Source organism: Lactuca virosa, chromosome 3 (assembly GCF_052849685.1).
Source record: "Lactuca virosa cultivar CGN04683 chromosome 3, Lactuca_virosa_CGN04683_v6, whole genome shotgun sequence".
NCBI classification, from domain to species: domain Eukaryota; kingdom Viridiplantae; phylum Streptophyta; class Magnoliopsida; order Asterales; family Asteraceae; genus Lactuca; species Lactuca virosa.
In genome coordinates this window covers 363,282,590-363,300,503 of record NC_136428.1, presented here as the reverse complement: position 1 = coordinate 363,300,503, position 17,914 = coordinate 363,282,590, and the positions used below count along the sequence as shown (strand labels likewise).

At 33.4% G+C, this 17,914-nt stretch overlaps 1 protein-coding gene across 1 annotated transcript; it reads left to right on the top strand.

The window, feature by feature from the left end:
• Positions 1–11,827: 11,827 nt before the first annotated feature.
• On the top strand, positions 11,828–14,536 carry LOC145163149 (WAT1-related protein At4g08300-like). The gene is made up of 7 exons (XM_079082020.1): positions 11,828–12,128; positions 12,453–12,515; positions 12,890–13,006; positions 13,247–13,478; positions 13,603–13,761; positions 13,844–13,995; positions 14,229–14,536. The coding sequence occupies exons 1-7, from the start codon at positions 11,935–11,937 to the stop codon at positions 14,365–14,367; spliced, it is 1,056 nt and encodes a 351-aa protein (XP_078938146.1). The 5' UTR covers positions 11,828–11,934; the 3' UTR covers positions 14,368–14,536.
• The last annotated feature ends 3,378 nt before the right edge of the window (positions 14,537–17,914 follow it).

Here is a 17,914-nt window from a genome sequence, read left to right as displayed (position 1 = left end):
TATGACACTTAGATTTTTATGGTGCATGAGTTCCTATCCATGTGAATTTGTCAAAACCATAATCACACGACAAGGTTAGTGACAAATCCAAACTCATATGGACTGAACTTGTTCAATCTTAATTTCTTGCCACTTGGCAGCTCAAGAGCCTACCATTGCTTCTACATTGTTATGCAAACAATTGGGAACTCATATAACTCACAAGCATTGTCAACTTTAACTGTAATAGGCACAGAAATAAGAATATGTCAACACGATAGGTTACAAACCTCATGTCGTGTACTAGTGATTAAACAATACTCCTGATTAGATCTTGAAACTAACTCAAGATCTTTTAAGACTCCCACTGACCTCTTGACATATAAGATTCTCTTTTGTCAAGAATCATTCCTTGACAAAACAAATATTCAAGAGTTAGTGCAGATTCTTATCATGTTAAACACTTCATACAATTGGTCTTAGTTGGTCTTTGTTTTATCCAAAACATCACAACTAACCAACTTCAAATGTAGAAGAATAGGAAACATCTTGCTCTACATTTGACAAGTGTTATAAACTTTCTAAAGATTATGTCACTCAAGTTACAATCTTGGAGTATGACTCTAAGAGTTAATTTTGGAAAGAAGTATGATTTATCTTTTGATTTAACCATTTCAACAATTCATGATTCCTCTCCTTAGTCAAACAAATGCACTAAGGTGTCCTTAGAGGATCAATTGTGATATGGTTTCATAATCACTAAGATAATCATAAAACAAGATACTCAAGTACTCTCCCATCTCTTCAGATTGGAGAAACCTTTATCTTTCTACCTTATTTGATTCTTCTCATCCGTTCTGCTGTACATTGAAACTTTTCCAATGATTCAAAATTACACTTAAACTTGTAAGCATAACCATATTTACTAAACATTAGTAAATCATGACGAATAATCTTATCATTCATTGTAGTGGACCTGATCAACGCACAACCTAGTGTACCCAATCATTCAGTCCTTCACTTGATTCACACGTACATGTGAACAAGGAATTAGTCTTAATTTCCCAAAAATGAAAATTCTCACTCATCATACAATACAACTTGCATGATTCCAAGTTTCTATCCAACTGAAACTTGGGTGATGAGAATCTTTTCTTATTTGGTAAATTATGACACTACCACAAATGAAAGAATCAAATCCATTTTCCAATATTGCTTATCAATGGAAACATATAAACAACAATTTTTTCACAAATGCCATTGTAATGATACTTAAAATAAATAAAATCAAAAATTTCTTTTATTTTTAAACTTCGCGGAAAAAACTTATCCTTACAATGCAAATACATATGAAAAACATGTTGTTATCTATTCTTAAGCAACATATCATAACTCTTAAGCAGCAACTCAAAATTCTGATCATCGAACCATGCGATCGAAATCCATCTTCGCGATCAGAATCAACACACTCTTTCTTTAAGCTTCCTTTGATTCTTCCAAAACATCAAAATGTAATTACATTACATCATGTATTAAGAATCTCCAAAAGAGACTTCATAGAGTTAGGTAATGGACTTTAACCTGAAACAAAGTCAAACCTTTTTGACTTTTACCATCCTTATGAACTTTCAGGTAAACTCGGCAGCTTCGCAACCAATGCCCATTCTTTTGGCAAAAGAAACATATGGACCTTTTGGAAATGGTACACTTGATTGTCTCAGACTTAGCCTTTCTCTTTACCATTGGTCAAATGACTTGACCATGGCCAATCCCTTTTTGTTGGGAAGAGAAAGCTTTTCTGGACTTTCAATGTCACCATTGTCAATGTCCAAATAGGGTTGGGAAGTAGATATTTCAATCAAATTTGTTTTACCAGTGCTCCAAATAATTGCTGAATCAGCAGTACCTAGCAAATAGATAAGATCATTAGGGTCATGTCATAGTCTGTTATCAGGGTGTGACTGAAGAGCCAAGTCAACAGCCAGCTACCTCGAGACTTCGACACCCGACTCTCCCGGCTTGCCAATATGTGACTTAACCTCCAAGATGTAAGCACATATAGTCTTTGCTTGCCAATAGGGATTGAATGACTTAGAACTTTTCAAGTCTTGAAACTTGTGGGATATGGGGAATTATTGGATGGGGTGGAGGAAGTGAAGCATGATTTCCAGTCCCATTAATGCACAACAAAAGGATAATCTTTCACCTTGATTGCCATGTGGGATATCATCTTCAATAGGAAAGCTTGTTCCTAAAGATTTGGGAAGACCATAGTTGTCTGAAACTAGACATCTATAATGGGAGAAATTCAAGTTTAGTTGATTTAAAGTCCTTAATATAAAACCCAATATGAAATATTAAGGCTAGGATCCAACAACCTATTTATAACCGGAAGAGAGATGCCGTAATCCAAGCTATAAAATAGTTGAAGGTAGGTAAATGACGATTTACCAATTTCAACCATGAAAACGAAATATAATTAATTTTTAATTGGATTTGAAACTCCTAGATCTTTTGAGATACATTAAACTTTCAATGGCATGTTTGAATCTCGATTGTGCCCTCTCAAATTTGTGACTGGGATGCCGAGGATAACAAACAAGGTGTGAATAACCATGCAAATTAACTTGGTACCCTTAACTTTATCACCTAATTGATGTGTCGGTTAACCACACACGCTCCACCAATCTATGATAAACTTAAGTTACCCTTCGCCATACATTGCCAGTCCCATGTTAGTGTGCCGGTTAACCACACACGCTCCACTAACGACTTAGCAAAGGTGCAAAGTGTAATCTCATGGGTTAGCACCGAATTCACATTTTCCTAAGTAACTAATATTGGGAATTTATAAGTGTTTAGTTACTTAGTATTTATCATTATACTTTTAATGAAGGGATAATTATAGTCCTTATCCTACCCGTTCGGCTAACGACCCTCCACCAGTCAAAGAAGCGGTGGGTGAGAGTGGACACCCATTAAATTGCCATTTTATAGGCAGTAACCTTATACCCCCTTATAGACCGGCTTCGTGAATGAGGCCTACTAACGGTAAGATTGACTTTATCTTATACATATCTATATAATTAAAATTATAATAATAGTATAAGGGTTGGATTTTAAACTTTTAAAATTCTATGGTTTGATTTGGAATTAAAGCATTCATAAGCAAAACTTTACACATTCCAAAACTTGAGGGCAAGTATTGAAACTTTTCAAAACTCTTGGATTTTCATAACTTATGAGTTTAATTAAATTTTTAAAAACTTTAATGAAGAGACTCTTGAACATCCATAACTTGAGGACAAGTTATGGAGTTCATAAAACTATTTATGACAAAGATGACTCTTCATTTTGTAACCTATGACACTTTTATGAGTTTTAAGATTCATAAATTGACTTTTCATATAACTTGAGGAAAAGTTACAAAAACACATTTTATGAACTACTTTTAGATCAATATGGATTGAAAACAACTAACACATAATTTTTTTCATAATCTAAATTAACTCATAAACAAGGTAACACAAAAATTTTTTGGTAATCCATAACTTGAGGACAAGTTATGGAGTCCATACAATTTCATTAAGATCAAGAATTACACTAACAAACAATTTGCACATAATTCCTATGATCTATCAAAACTCATAAGCATGAACAATCCATATCAACAATTTTCAAGAATCATATAAACATATATAAAACTTGAAACTTTGATAATAAATTTGAAATTGGTTTACCATAATCATTACCACATCAAAAACAGGTTTTATAAGTCTAAAATAGTTTAAGGTAATGATTCTAGACCAATTCCAGCCTTAAAACTCGAAGATATGTTGTCAGGGGGTCCAACTCGTCGAGTGCATGAACCAACTCGTCGAGTTGGATGATTTTACACATGGACTCGTCGAGTCCATCAGTGGACTCGGCGAGTCCACAGCCCAAAACAGCAAAAACTTCGATTTTCAGCAAATATAAGCAAGTATAATTGAAAACAAGTCGAGGCTTTGATACCACTGTTGGGTTTTGAGCATTCTAACACTCCTATGGTGTACATGCAACCCTAAATACCTTGGATCTATGTTTTCTCTATTATACATGTAAATATCAAATTTCCAAGGTATTGTTCTAACTAGCATAATATAAAGTACATGTAATATAAAATCTAGTAGAATAACATACCTCTTTGTTGTAGCTTGATTCCATGAAGCTTAAGAGCCTAGTGCCCCAAGTGTGACACCTCAAATGGTTCACACAACACCAAATACACTTAGAATAACTTGCGAGAAATGAGACACTTCATGAAATCGGCTAGCCCTCACCATTCCTTCATAGTTACCGATTTTTGGGAAGAATAAGACGCTTATATAGTGTGTCACAATTAGGGTTACACCATGTAAACCCTAATTGTCATGGCCTTTCATTTCCATGATCCATGGGTACAAAAACACCATGGAGCATCCATGGAGCATCCTATGGGTTTTAGCCCAACTTGATAATCCATGGAGCATTAGCCCACTATACAAGTATGGATGATTTACGCAATCAACCCATATATTTAATTGGTCTCCTTTTGATCAATTAATTAATTCCAAATTAATTCTTGATCAATACTAATTAAATAATCTTATTAATATATTAGAACTTATAATATATTAATAAACCTTAAGTGTTATTTCTCTCATTTTAGTCTATCCAAATGCATGATGCCATGCAACCCAAATGGACCATGCCAATCGGATCAAGTACATACCAAATATAGTTATGGACTTAGACACTAATCCAACACTTTTAACCTTGAATTGAATGTAAGGGTCAAAATTAGGTTCTTCTATTTGAATCTTATCAGGATCAGTATGGCTCTCAGTAGCCCTTTTGGATATCATCTTCCTCTCTTTGAAGACTTCACCTCAAGGAACAAAACCTTTGTTCTTTAGTTTGTTAAACAACTACCCAAAAGGATTGTTGGTATATCAATGGGATAACATGTCTGTATTTTAGGTTTTATATTGTTGAGCACTTCACGATGAGCATAATCTTCATCACTTTAGACTTGTATATGTGAACGTGAGAAATGAAACCTCCTCCACATCGTAGAGAGTGATTCATAAACCTTTTTAGTTGGTGCAAGACCAAGGAATATTGTAACACTATTCATAATACAATCGATGAATTGTTGGTAAGAATATTATGAATAATCGAATATCAAAACAAACATGATTTATTTCTCTTTTCAACTAACACTGTTTGTAGCAGTGTTTTAGGTGGGGACATCTCGTGAAACTTTTTCATAGTTCCTTCGATGATCAATAAAGTTTTGAATAAGATGCTCACTTTACCTATTGGATTTGCGTATCTCATCCTATTGCCCAGTTGATTCTTAACTTCTTTTTATGAGAGCTTTGAATACCTAAAAAGTTCCAGACTTATGTTTATTCAGATAAACATGTTCATACCTTTTAAAGGCAACGAAGTTGGTCTTACCAACTATTGTTGTTAATCTGAACATTCCATTAGTGTGTACTAATTCCAACAAATATTCACATTACTAAGTGATATATTGATCATTTACTTTGATAAACAAGATTTGTATTTTTTACATGTCCAAGAAGATGATCACACAATAATACATCACATTACTAAGTGATATATTCATAGATTTCATCAATTTCTTTTAAACATGTTAAAACATTCCACTATTTAATTAAGTCATATTAATCTCATGAAAAGTTATATAAACAATTCGAGTCATAAGACCATAGAATAAACATTTGGGGAGGACAATTGTCTTTGTATCCCCTAAGTAGTTGCAAGGGCTTAATATCCATGATCAAGTTCTCTTTGCTAAATGTTTTAGTCTTCTTACTTTCTTTCAGTCACGGCACATCCTTGAAAATGTCAGTAATATTTCCTTAGTATAAAGGTTTATAAATAATGTTTCAATGGTATTATAAACTTATATATCTGACTATAGAGTAAATATTGGGGATAGTGAGTTGTCTTTGATCCTAAGGATAGTAGCAGGAGCTCATTATCCACAATAAAATTATCTTCTTGATGTTTTAGTCTTTTACCTCCCTTCATATATAAAAGTCATGTATGCTTTCTTAGTCCTTTCTTTTTATAGAAACGAATAGCCTATCAGAACATGTATCAAAATAAGTCTTCATATTCTTCATGGAATTTTGGACTAGATTACATATACCACCACTAACTTCCCTTTACCAATGAGAAACTGGCTTTCTTCTTCTTCTTCTTGACATTTCCATTCATGATAGGAGCATTTGAATTTGAAGTTTGTATGATTGACCATGTTAGTTCCAAAAGGCCCTCAACATGCCGTGCAACTCCTTCATGGATATTTCAAAGTTGTTCATATCACAGTCAAAGTGACATAAATATATATACATGTTAGCTGGTTGACTTTGATATCATATTCAACTCCTAACTTAATGAAATTCCATTTTTCTTCAGTATGCCAGTATACAAAGTACATTTGATGTTTGCTTCTTACAAATTAATATGTAGTGGCTAGAGGAACTTCAAGAAGAGCTTTATCTAACATATGACCTTTCTTTTTGTTCATGATAACTATTCTCAAACTACGAATTTGGACAAGATTGACAAGCACATTATTTTTATTTTTTCAGATGTTTTATATATAGTAGTGGATTCGAATAAAATTATAGACATCATTCAATATTAATTTCCATTCTATTTTGTTTTATTAATTCTTAGAACATAATTACCCAATACAAAATAATTATTTTAAATAAGACTAGGAACCATATTTCACTTCATGATGTGAACAGAGATGCCGTAATCACACAATGAAGCTATTAAGATAGAAAACTCTATTTACGATTTCCAATCATCATAAAATACCTAGATCTTTGAGATTCATCGACTAGGGTCAATGGCAAGGTAATCTCGTTAATGCTCATATTAGTCTATGAGAGGGATTTCGTTGATCATAGATTAGATGGTGAATCACCAATGTAAAATTTGCATGATCCCCAGCTCATGTTATGCTTGAGATTCACAATTTCCACATCATTTTCATATATACTCTCAGATTGATGTGCCAAAAAACCGCACATGCTCCATCACCAAACTATATATATATATATATATATATATATATATATATATATATATATATATATATATATATATATATATATATATTGAGATTCAACCTTAGCCACACATTTCTCATGTACCACTCCTGCCTTCCAACATATCGACACGATAAAGGGAGGGGGGGGGGAGAGGTATAATCATAGGACTAATCATAATTGATTGTACATTGAAAAGGTGTAATCATATATAATTAGAAATATATGCCTATCATAAATGATTATACATATGTGTCTGTTCAAAAAGTGATTAATCATATATGATTATAGTGGTAAGTAGCGAATGAGATGGTGATGGTAGAGGTGACTGAGGTGGTAGTGGTAGGGTCGTTTGTGACAGAGAAGGTGGTAGTGGTGTTGGCGGTGGCGGTTGTGGTGATGACTAAAGTGGTACAAGAGAATGTAACTAGCGGTGTTGCATAATCATTTATGGATAATCCTCCCTCGTCTTGGTGGAGTGTTAGAGCGACATATGAGAAGTGTGTGGTCGAGGTTAACACTCGAGATCTCAATTTTTATTCCTAAATCTCAAAGGAATCTACATATATATATATATATATATATATATATATATATATATATATATATATATATGGGGAGGTTGAAATGAGAACCATTATGAAATGAAGAACACGAGAACACCGGTTTAATCACATGTGAATAGCTTAATGACATGTAACTAAAACATAAAATAAAAAATTATAAAAATTCCTATATATATACACACACACAAACCTCCCCCATTTTAGTATAATCGTGATTAACTTAAAGCAAAGTCATAACAAAAAAAACCGATGATTAAATGAAATGTGGCGACAATTGTATTTCTCATTAGTATATTACTCATTCCAAAAATTTGAATATTAGGATGTCACTAAGATTGAACCCTTTTTATTCATACATGAAAGTAATACACACAACAATTTATATACTCATAAGTTCTAACTTGACATTATATTTTACTAGCATGTGTCCTATCCTTCAATAAGCATATCAAAGCTAAGTCCAAACTTCTTGAAATGGCTAAACTTCATGCTTATATAGGTATTCCTTTTATTCTTGCACCTACAAATGCATTTTTTAAAATGACTATTGAGAAATAAAATTTCAACATCCTTTACTTGCAGTTCTGAACACATACCTTGAGATGATGTTAATAATGTGTTACAATATTCAAATATCAAGCTTTCAACATTGAATTCAACATCTAACATTACATTAGATGGGAATTAGGTATCTTAATATGAAAGATCTTAAGTAGACTTTAAACATATTCACATAGTCGGCTTGTGTACAAGATTTTTAGCTAACCCTTTAGTTATATGATCAGCTAAAATCAAATGAGTTCTCACAAAGTCTACATGTATCACACCAATCATTATGAGCTCATGAATCATGCTACGTCTAACACCTAAATGTATAGATTTCCCATTATACACTTAACTATAAGCCTTAGCCAAAGTGTCAGTACTATCACACCTTATAAAAATGGTGGATATCAGTTTGGGTCATAATGAATTTCATAAATTAAATCCCTTAGCCACTCAACTTCCTTACCATTAGTTGCCAATGCTATAAATCCAGACTCCATGGTTTAGTTTGTAATACAAGTCTGTTTCTTGGATGCCCAAGAAATGACACATCCTCCAAGAAGGAATACTTAACCACTTGTAGATGAGTGATCTTCCAAATTGGTAATCTAGGTGGTATCTAAATAACCTAAATAAAAATAAATCCATTATATGTCAAACCATATTCTATGGTTCCTCTCAAGTTGTTGAACACTCTATTTAAATCTTGCCAATAATGTGAACTGAGATTGCTAGTATACCTACTATGCTTTCCTACAACATATATTATATTTGGCCTAGTGCTAATCATGGCATACATAAGACATCTAATAACTCTTGAGTATTCAAGTTGTGGCAATAATGATCCCTTATTGGGTAGAAGCTTTATATTATGATCTATATGAGTGATAACTGGAGAACCATTTTCAAAGTTAATATTTTTCAATATCTTCTCAATGTAATGAGATTGAGTAATTGAAATTCCATTGTTTCCTTGTTTGATTCTTATACCAAGAATCACCTTAGGCTCCCCAACGTATTTCATATCAAAGCTAGATGATAAGAATTTCTTTGTTTTATCAACTTGATCTTGATTAGTACTAAAGATCAACATATCATCTACATATAGACAAATTATAACCCCTTTACCAAAAGCATCAAATTTACTATATACACACTTGTCATCTTGGTTTAATTCAAAACCATTAGATAATACCACATCATCAAACTTTTGATGCCATTTTTTTGTTTCTTGTTTCAGACCATACATAGATTTCTTCATCTTACACTCATCGTTTTCATTTCCAGGCATTAAAAACCCTTTAGGTTGTTTCATGTAAATCTTCTCATCTAATTCACCATTTAAGAATGTACTTTCAACATCCATTTGGTGAATTACAATATTTTGTATAGTTGCAAGATCTAACATCAATCTACTAGTAGAAATGCTAGCAACATGAGCATAAGTATCAAAGAAGTCAAGTCCTTTTTTTTGTAAGGCCTTGAATAACCAATCTGACTTTCTACTTATCTATGGTGCCATCCACTTTCATCTTTCTTTTAAGGACCCATTTAAATCCTAATGTTTTTCATCCTGGAGGTAAATCAACCAATACTCAAGTATTATTATGCATGATAGAAGCAAACTCATCTTGGTTTGCTTCTTTCCAGAAACAACATCACTAAAAGCCATTACTTCAGTAAAAGTATTTGGATCCTCCTCAATAATAAAACAATATTGATGTTGAGATATAGTCTCATTTCTTGTTTCTTCGACTAAATAAAGTTGAAAATCAGAACCAAAAGACTTAGCTTTTCTAACTCTAGTGCTTTTCCTAGGTTCCAATGGTTTAGCGATAGAATATGTGCCACCAGATACATCTTTAGCTTGAGTTGCGTTCTTGCTAAAAGATTTTTGAATCATGTCCCTTGGTCTAGGTATAGATATAAATCTCTCTTCATAAAATGTATTATATCTTGATTTCATAACAGTATTCATAGAGAGAATAGAGAAACAAAATTTATTGAATGGGGGGGGGGGGGGTTCGTAACGTTAGAGATTAGAAAGATGTGAAGTAAAGAGTGGAGGCGGGAGCGTTTTCTAGCGTTAGGAGAGGGCGTAAAGGTGATATGTCGGAAACGGTAGATCCAACAACAATCCAACAATAGATTGCAGCCTTGCAGGTCCGGTTGTAGTGGACTGAGATCCAGTGGACTTTCTAGTGGAGGCAGCGAAGGAGGCATAGGTGGAGTAGAGAAAATTTTGGAAAAGATGAAGCCAAGGCGACAGCCTCGCGGACGGTAGATCGGACGACATTAAGTTTCCGGCAACCTTCAGTGATTTAGGTGAGAGAGAGAGTGAGAGAGATCCTCTCTTAATTTTTTAATTATTAAAATAAATAAATAAGTATTAAATTTAAAATTTTGAAAAATAAATACATCAAAGGTATTACAGTTATTTCATATTTTGAAAGGATCAAATATGCAACGAAGCTAACACAAAATACCACCGATCTAAATCTTTAATGGTTTAAATATTTTTCCTAAAAATGTAAACACATAGCATTTTTTGCAGTTTTATCTTTATTTTTTAAAAGTGGACGATTGATTACACATTAATTAGCCACCGAAATTTAGTTTTCAAAGATATTGCATTTTTATAACTAATATAGAGGCGGACTTTTAAGCATTTTGTTAAACTTCTATTGCTAATCCTTGGGTAATGTTGAAAATCTTGTGATAGGTTAGCCAAAGGAGGCCGTCTGTCAGTATTCCATGTATTCCGTAAATCACAACTGATCCGTCGCCATAACTTCGGAAATTTGGTATTACATTTTGTGGAAAATGAAGGATAACGTCCGTTGCTAAAATCCGCGTCTCTGTTAGTGAAAGCTTAGATTGTTACAATACATAATTTATATGTCGCCATATAACCATTTATAATAATTATAACTAAAAGAAGATACGCATAAAACTATCAAAACTTTTAAAAGTATTCTTACATATTTTGCAGAATTTGACGCGCCTCCTTTTAAAATGCAAATAAATTGTTCAAGTTTATTATATCTAAAGAGTACTATAAGTGGACATACTTTTTTAAAAGTATTATTTGCACCTGATTCCAAAGCGACGCCATATATAGAAACAAATCCACCAACCATGGCCATTCAAAAGATCGCACTATCGCGCATGTGAAAGGGACAGAAAAGATATGTCCGGAGATTTTAGCTTTTGTTTTTACCATTTAACATTTCAATTTTACACGTTGAGAGAAAAAGAAACATGTGTATTTTCCATTTGCTTGGGCAACGCTTGTTACACCTAAAAGGATTGACAAAATTTTCGAGCTGTGTTTTTGATAATGAGTATGAGATCATGAGACATCCTTTGTACAAACGAGATATCGAAACGAGCCATATATCTAACCTTAGTCCACTTTTTTGGACATTATCATCTTTGTTTCTTTTACATATATCAATCTTAGTTTCGGTCATATCCAATGCATCTTAAACACAAAACAATATTATCATATTCTATCCTGCTTCCACAATAAACTTATTTTGGCATCTTACTTTCTTCTTTTTGGCTTTAAATACGGAACAACAATTTTGATGCAACTTAAAAAATAAGAAACCATGATGTCATGATAACCCTCAACTTTATTCGCATTGTATGTACAAATGCAGCAGTCATATCAAATCCGAGATACATAAGAAGTTGATTGCGATCATTTTATAGATATTCCCATGGAGCCAGCGGCTAGCCATTATTGGCATTTCAAGCCCCACATATTGATGGTCCTATGTCAACTTGGGTACACGTTTCTCTACTTCATAACCGAGGCCTCATTCAAGCATGGCATGAATCCGCATGTCTATGTAACTTATCGGCATGTTGTTGCTGGTTTTGTTATTCTCCCTTTTGCCTATTTTCTTGAAAGGTAAACGTCGATGTTAGCATGCATGCTTGTATCATTATCACTTTTAAGAACAAGGTAGGTCGGACATAACCAGATTGGATTGGACTCGGCTAGGAAAAACTTTATAAGGCATAATCTTGAAGATAAAGATGAAGGCATTCACGTCTTTTACTATTCTTGTTGTTCCAACTTTTTGGGTCATGACAAAAATTATAATTTTATATATTGACATTAGTCCCTGTCGAAAAAGCAATACATCATGTCGTGTCCTGAATTACATAACAAACTGTGCCATAAGAGACTGAAATAAACCAACCCGGTTTGATGGATTCTTGTTTATTGCAGAGATAAGAGGCCAAAAATGACATTGGTTATATTTTTGGAGATTTTCCTTCTCTCTTTTTTAGGGTAAGCTCGACTCAAACTGATCAGCAACATATTTGGATTAATCGCTTATTTTTGTTTCTTGGACTATGAATTAAACCAAAACAGACCAAAAAACACAGAGACATCGTCAAAAGAACCTACCTACATTTTTTGTTATTAAAAAAAGACTACAACAAAAAACCGGTTAAACCGGGAACTTGATGTAATTTCTTCATTCTTGGAGTTTGACTTCAACAACTTATGTATTCAGTTCAAATGCTATTTATTGCTTTATACAACAAAAGACCGGAAAAAAAAAACTAAAAACATCTAAGATGGTGCCGACCCTACTTGTTTACGGCACTTCAATTGTATTTATAAAGAATGAGGTGGTACGTATCTTTTATGGATCGCAGGGTGACATTGACCCTTAATATGTACTTTACAAGTCTGAGATGCACCTCCCCGACGCTCGTTGCATCAATGGTCAACACCATTGCTTGCCTAACATTTATCATTGCAGTTATATTAAGGTACGTAATATCGGTTGCATTTATTACATCACACAAGTCTTGATAGGACATGACAGAACTTTAGCATTCATGTCTTTTCTAGAGACAATATATGGAGAGAAAATCCACGTCCCACGTTTTTTGGTGGAAAAAATATTGCAATATTTTATCCCATATATTGATGTCAATGTGAGTCCCGGTATAAATGTCAAAAGCAGTAAAATCTCTTTTGTTATCCTATTGAGCCATGTTCATGTATAGGTTGGAAGTTATTGATCTCCAAAACCCTCGAGGGATCGCAAAAGTAGTTGGAACCCTAGTTTCATTGGCCGGTGTAATGACCATGACTTTGTACAAGGGGCCCATTATGCCGAGCCTCGGCCATTCTGCCATCCATTTTACACAAACCACAGTCATCCAAGAAAATTGGTTAAAGGGTTCCGTTCTTACTGTCGCCAGCTGTTTAACGTGGTCTATATGGTACATAATGCAGGTTTCTATGTTACCTTGGCTCCTCTTTATTTAGCTTTGATTTACCTCTCTATGTTGTCCATGGGATAAATTGGTGGGGCATGCATACCCAGCCGTAATAACCATATTTGTGGTAAATTGTACAGGCATATACACTGAAAAGATATCCTGCACAACTTTCGCTTACGACATGGATGAGCTTTCTTGGAGGAGCACAATCGGCAGTTTTCACATCAATGATAGAACACAAAGGAGCTGCTTGGAGAATTGGGTTTGATATTGATCTATGGTCAACGATATATGGAGTATTCACTTGAACATGATTTAATCAAGTTTCTCTTTTAATTTAATGATTGAAATATAGCAAACTTACTATGCATATTGCAGGGCATAGTGGTATCTGGTTTAATTGTGTACATTCAACTTTGGTGCACCAAAGAAAAAGGGCCGGTTTTTGTGACAATGTTCAATCCACTCTCAACGTTGTTAGTGGCGGTTTTGGCATACTTTGTTGTTGATGAGAAACTTTACACTGGCAGGTAAATAAGACAATACAAACATATTGTATTATGTTTGGCATGCATTGAGCTGTGATATCAATGGGACAAAATTGCAAAATCGTGTCTCTAAAATAGGTGGAAGGCGGGACAAAGACCCACTCTGGATATTTCGTACTAGACTGATCACTCTGGATCATTTATCTATATATAAGACCTTAATACCTTTCTCACCCTTATAAAAAAGTTTACATATTGTTTGTTGGATTTTGCAGCATTGTAGGGGGAGTGGTTGTTATAAGTGGTTTATACATGCTACTTTGGGGAAAGGAAGGTGACAAAGAAGAGCAAGTTAAGACGATCGAACAACAACATATAACCCATGAAGTAGACCAAGAGGACCCAAAGAAGTGAAAGGATTTCCACTTATTAGAAAAAGACATGTACTTTTCAAAACTTTTAATGATTAAATGATAACAAACATAAAGAAAAGGGATAACATAAGAAACATAAAGAAAAGGGATAACATAGTGCGAGGATGTTATAATATTCTATTTGAACACAGGTTTCTTACATCAAACTACTATACATGTCTCTAGAAATCAAAACAACAAAAGTACTAACAAAAAGTGCAATTCATTTAGAAATTACAACGAGAGATTGGATATAACACTGTGCAACTAGACAAGCTCTCTAGAGTTATTTTCAATGAAGAAAACGAAGCACACATTTACAAATTTATTGCATACAAGCGATCGAGATCGGGTCTAGTATACTAATATATATGATTGTATCGTACCGATACTGATACACGAACTCTCCTCATATAGTATGATTCGGCAACCCAAAATGGAACTCAATGAGTTGGTCTAAACCTTATATATCTTTTTTTTAAACAACTAACATACACACACCCAACAAACTCTCCTCCTCATATAGTATGATTCGGCAACCCAAAATGGAACTCAATGAGATGGTCTAAACCTTATATATCTTATTTTTTAAACAACTAACATACACACACCCACTAAACCCTACTTTTAAACTACTTATTTTGAAAAACCTTATATATTTTAAACACCCAACACACACACATACACTCACTAAATCGTACTCTTAAACTATTCATTTTTTCTAAACCTTATATATCGTTTTTTTTAAACACCAAACACACACACACCCATTAAATCCTACTTTTAAACTACTCATTTTGTCAACGACGAGACTTGAACCCTTAACCACTTGAGGGAGGCATACATTTTCAAACACCTTGTACCTCTAGGCCAAATACCATTTGGTCTAAACGTTATATACGAAGAAGTTATAAAGTTAATGCCATATTATATACATATTAATAACTGTAGCATTTATGAACAGTAGCGCATCGCCTCGTCTAGCAAATCATCCTCTCTGACTCGCTTCAATTTAAATCTTTACACAAATAGTCATGTTCACTATCTCTTGCTACTGTTGAGATTCCTATATCAGGAAATAGGTGTCTTCCACAAGGTTGATAGACTACGCCATTTCTTTACTTCCCTCTTAGCTGTCGACATCGACATAGGTGGAGAAGATGATCGAGAAAGCGTCGTTCGAAACTGGACCTTTGGTACTTTGTTTCTTTTCTTCCTCAAGGTTTGTTGGTTATTCCACAGCTTTCCACACAACGACAGATGTGGTTTTCTTGATGCAACTGTTCGTGTAAAGTTTTAGTCCATAACCGATGCTCCGATCATCATATATCAACAGTCGGTTGAAATTCGACAAGAGGACCAGTTTCCTCTCCTTCTACATGGCATGTTTCCATTTACAGGTTTGTCGTCACACATAATCGATAAACCTTGGTCTCCTGTTCGGTTTGAAGTGAACCTCATCACCATATCCTTCATGTCTATCTACCTTTTCTTAACTCTAAACCAAAAAATTTTCCCTCAATAATGAACAACGAATGAAGCTTTCATGGATGCCTTATATGGTCATTGGTTTATTACATGTATGAAATTATAAAGGTTGGAACTGTAGCCATCTTCATCTATCAATCAGTTTTGTATCTCTTTTTATCGTTTCATATTGCTTTTTCAAATCTGGAGCAATGACTTAATGGGGGTAGACATACAGTAAAGGTTCATCATATTTTTATTGATTTTGCCCATTTCTGTCACACCCCCGAACCAGATGGCGGAAACGTCCGAGGGCTCGCGTGACTTAAATTGAAATATCATCACAATGAATATACATGAAGCATAACATAAACATCACCATGCATTAATATATTACAACTGACTTTGTTCACATCAAGTACTTTGTCTAAATATTACATATCAATAGCATAAATTGTTTGAGAGTCACAAAACATAACATCCAAACACACTTGGAAATTTTCTTCTGCTTATCTGTTACCTGAGAATACAAGTTATTTTGAAAACGGTCAACATATATAATGTTGGTGAGTTCATAAGCAGGTTTGTTATGAAAATGTTTGTATCGTTTGTAAAACCCAGAATTTCCGATATTTTCTGAAACGGCAATTGTTATTACAATAGGTGTGATGATCCATAAGTATATGCGTGAATGATTTCAAAACGTGAAAAAGTGATATGTTTCTCATAATGAATTCTTGTATTGAAAGTGCAAGTGAATAATGTTGTTTCCCCGGAAAACCCGATGTTTTCCGATAAAATAGTATGTTCGTTTTGTATTATTGTATCGTCACAACAAATGAATATGATTCCCATGATTACTTAGATGGTATTAGATCTCTATGTGAGTCGTTATAACCATGCATAATAATGACTAGTTCGTCTGTCTTGGCATTCTTGCGAAAGCCGGTATTGAAATTAAGATTTTGTCACCCTAGACTAGCCGAGTCTAACTGTAGCGAACAACTTAGGTGTGGGGGAGTCACCCCCGTATAGATCTATACACAAACTTTCGCTCTCCCTCCAAGAGACTTTGATTATAACTACAGACTACGACCGACACTTATTGGTGTCGCCCGTTATTACTCACTAAATCCAAATAAAATTGAATAACCTTGTTTAACGACCTGATTTTTGTTTATTTGAATAGAAGATAAGCCTAACAGACGAAGAGAAGAGGACTACGGGGGCCCACTAATCACCTATGATATTAAAGGTCGTCGAGTATGCGAAGGACTCATTCGCCCATCACGCATATGATTTATTTGAACCTTAATACCAATGCAAATTGGCCACTACGGCCCAATAGCATGTAAAAGCAATTGAGGGTCCATTAGGCATGTAATTGGGTCACCTGAGGCCCAATAAACATGTGTATTTATGTTGGGCCCAAAAATCATGATATTGGGCCACAAAGGCCCAATAACACGAAAGAAGGTATTTGAGTCCAATCATTGAATCGTTTATATTTTATCGAGTTTAATTCGAACGTTAAGTTATTTCTTTTCAAACATTGTGAATAAACATTTACTATATATATATATATATATATATATATATATATATATATATATATATATATATATATATATATATATATATATATATATATATATATATATATAGGGAAGGGTTATTTGGAAAACAAAAAAACCCTAAAAATTATAAAAATGCATAAAAAAAATACCAAGACATCACAAAACTTTTTTTTGAATTTTTTTATCAAAAAATCGTAGCATTTTTTACAATTTCGCTGAAAAAAAAATAAAAAATCAATTTTTTTTTTTTTTTTGTAAAAAAAATATTTTTTTCAAAAAAAATTTTCCAGCGATTTTGACCTAAAAGTTACGATTTTTTGATAAAAAAATTCAAAAAAAAGTTTTGTGATCTCTAAGTATTTTTTTTATGCATTTTAATGATTTTTAAGGTTTTTTTAGTGTTTTTTGTTTTCCATAGAACCTAAACATATATATATATATATATATATATATATATATATATATATATATATATATATATATATATATATATATATATATATA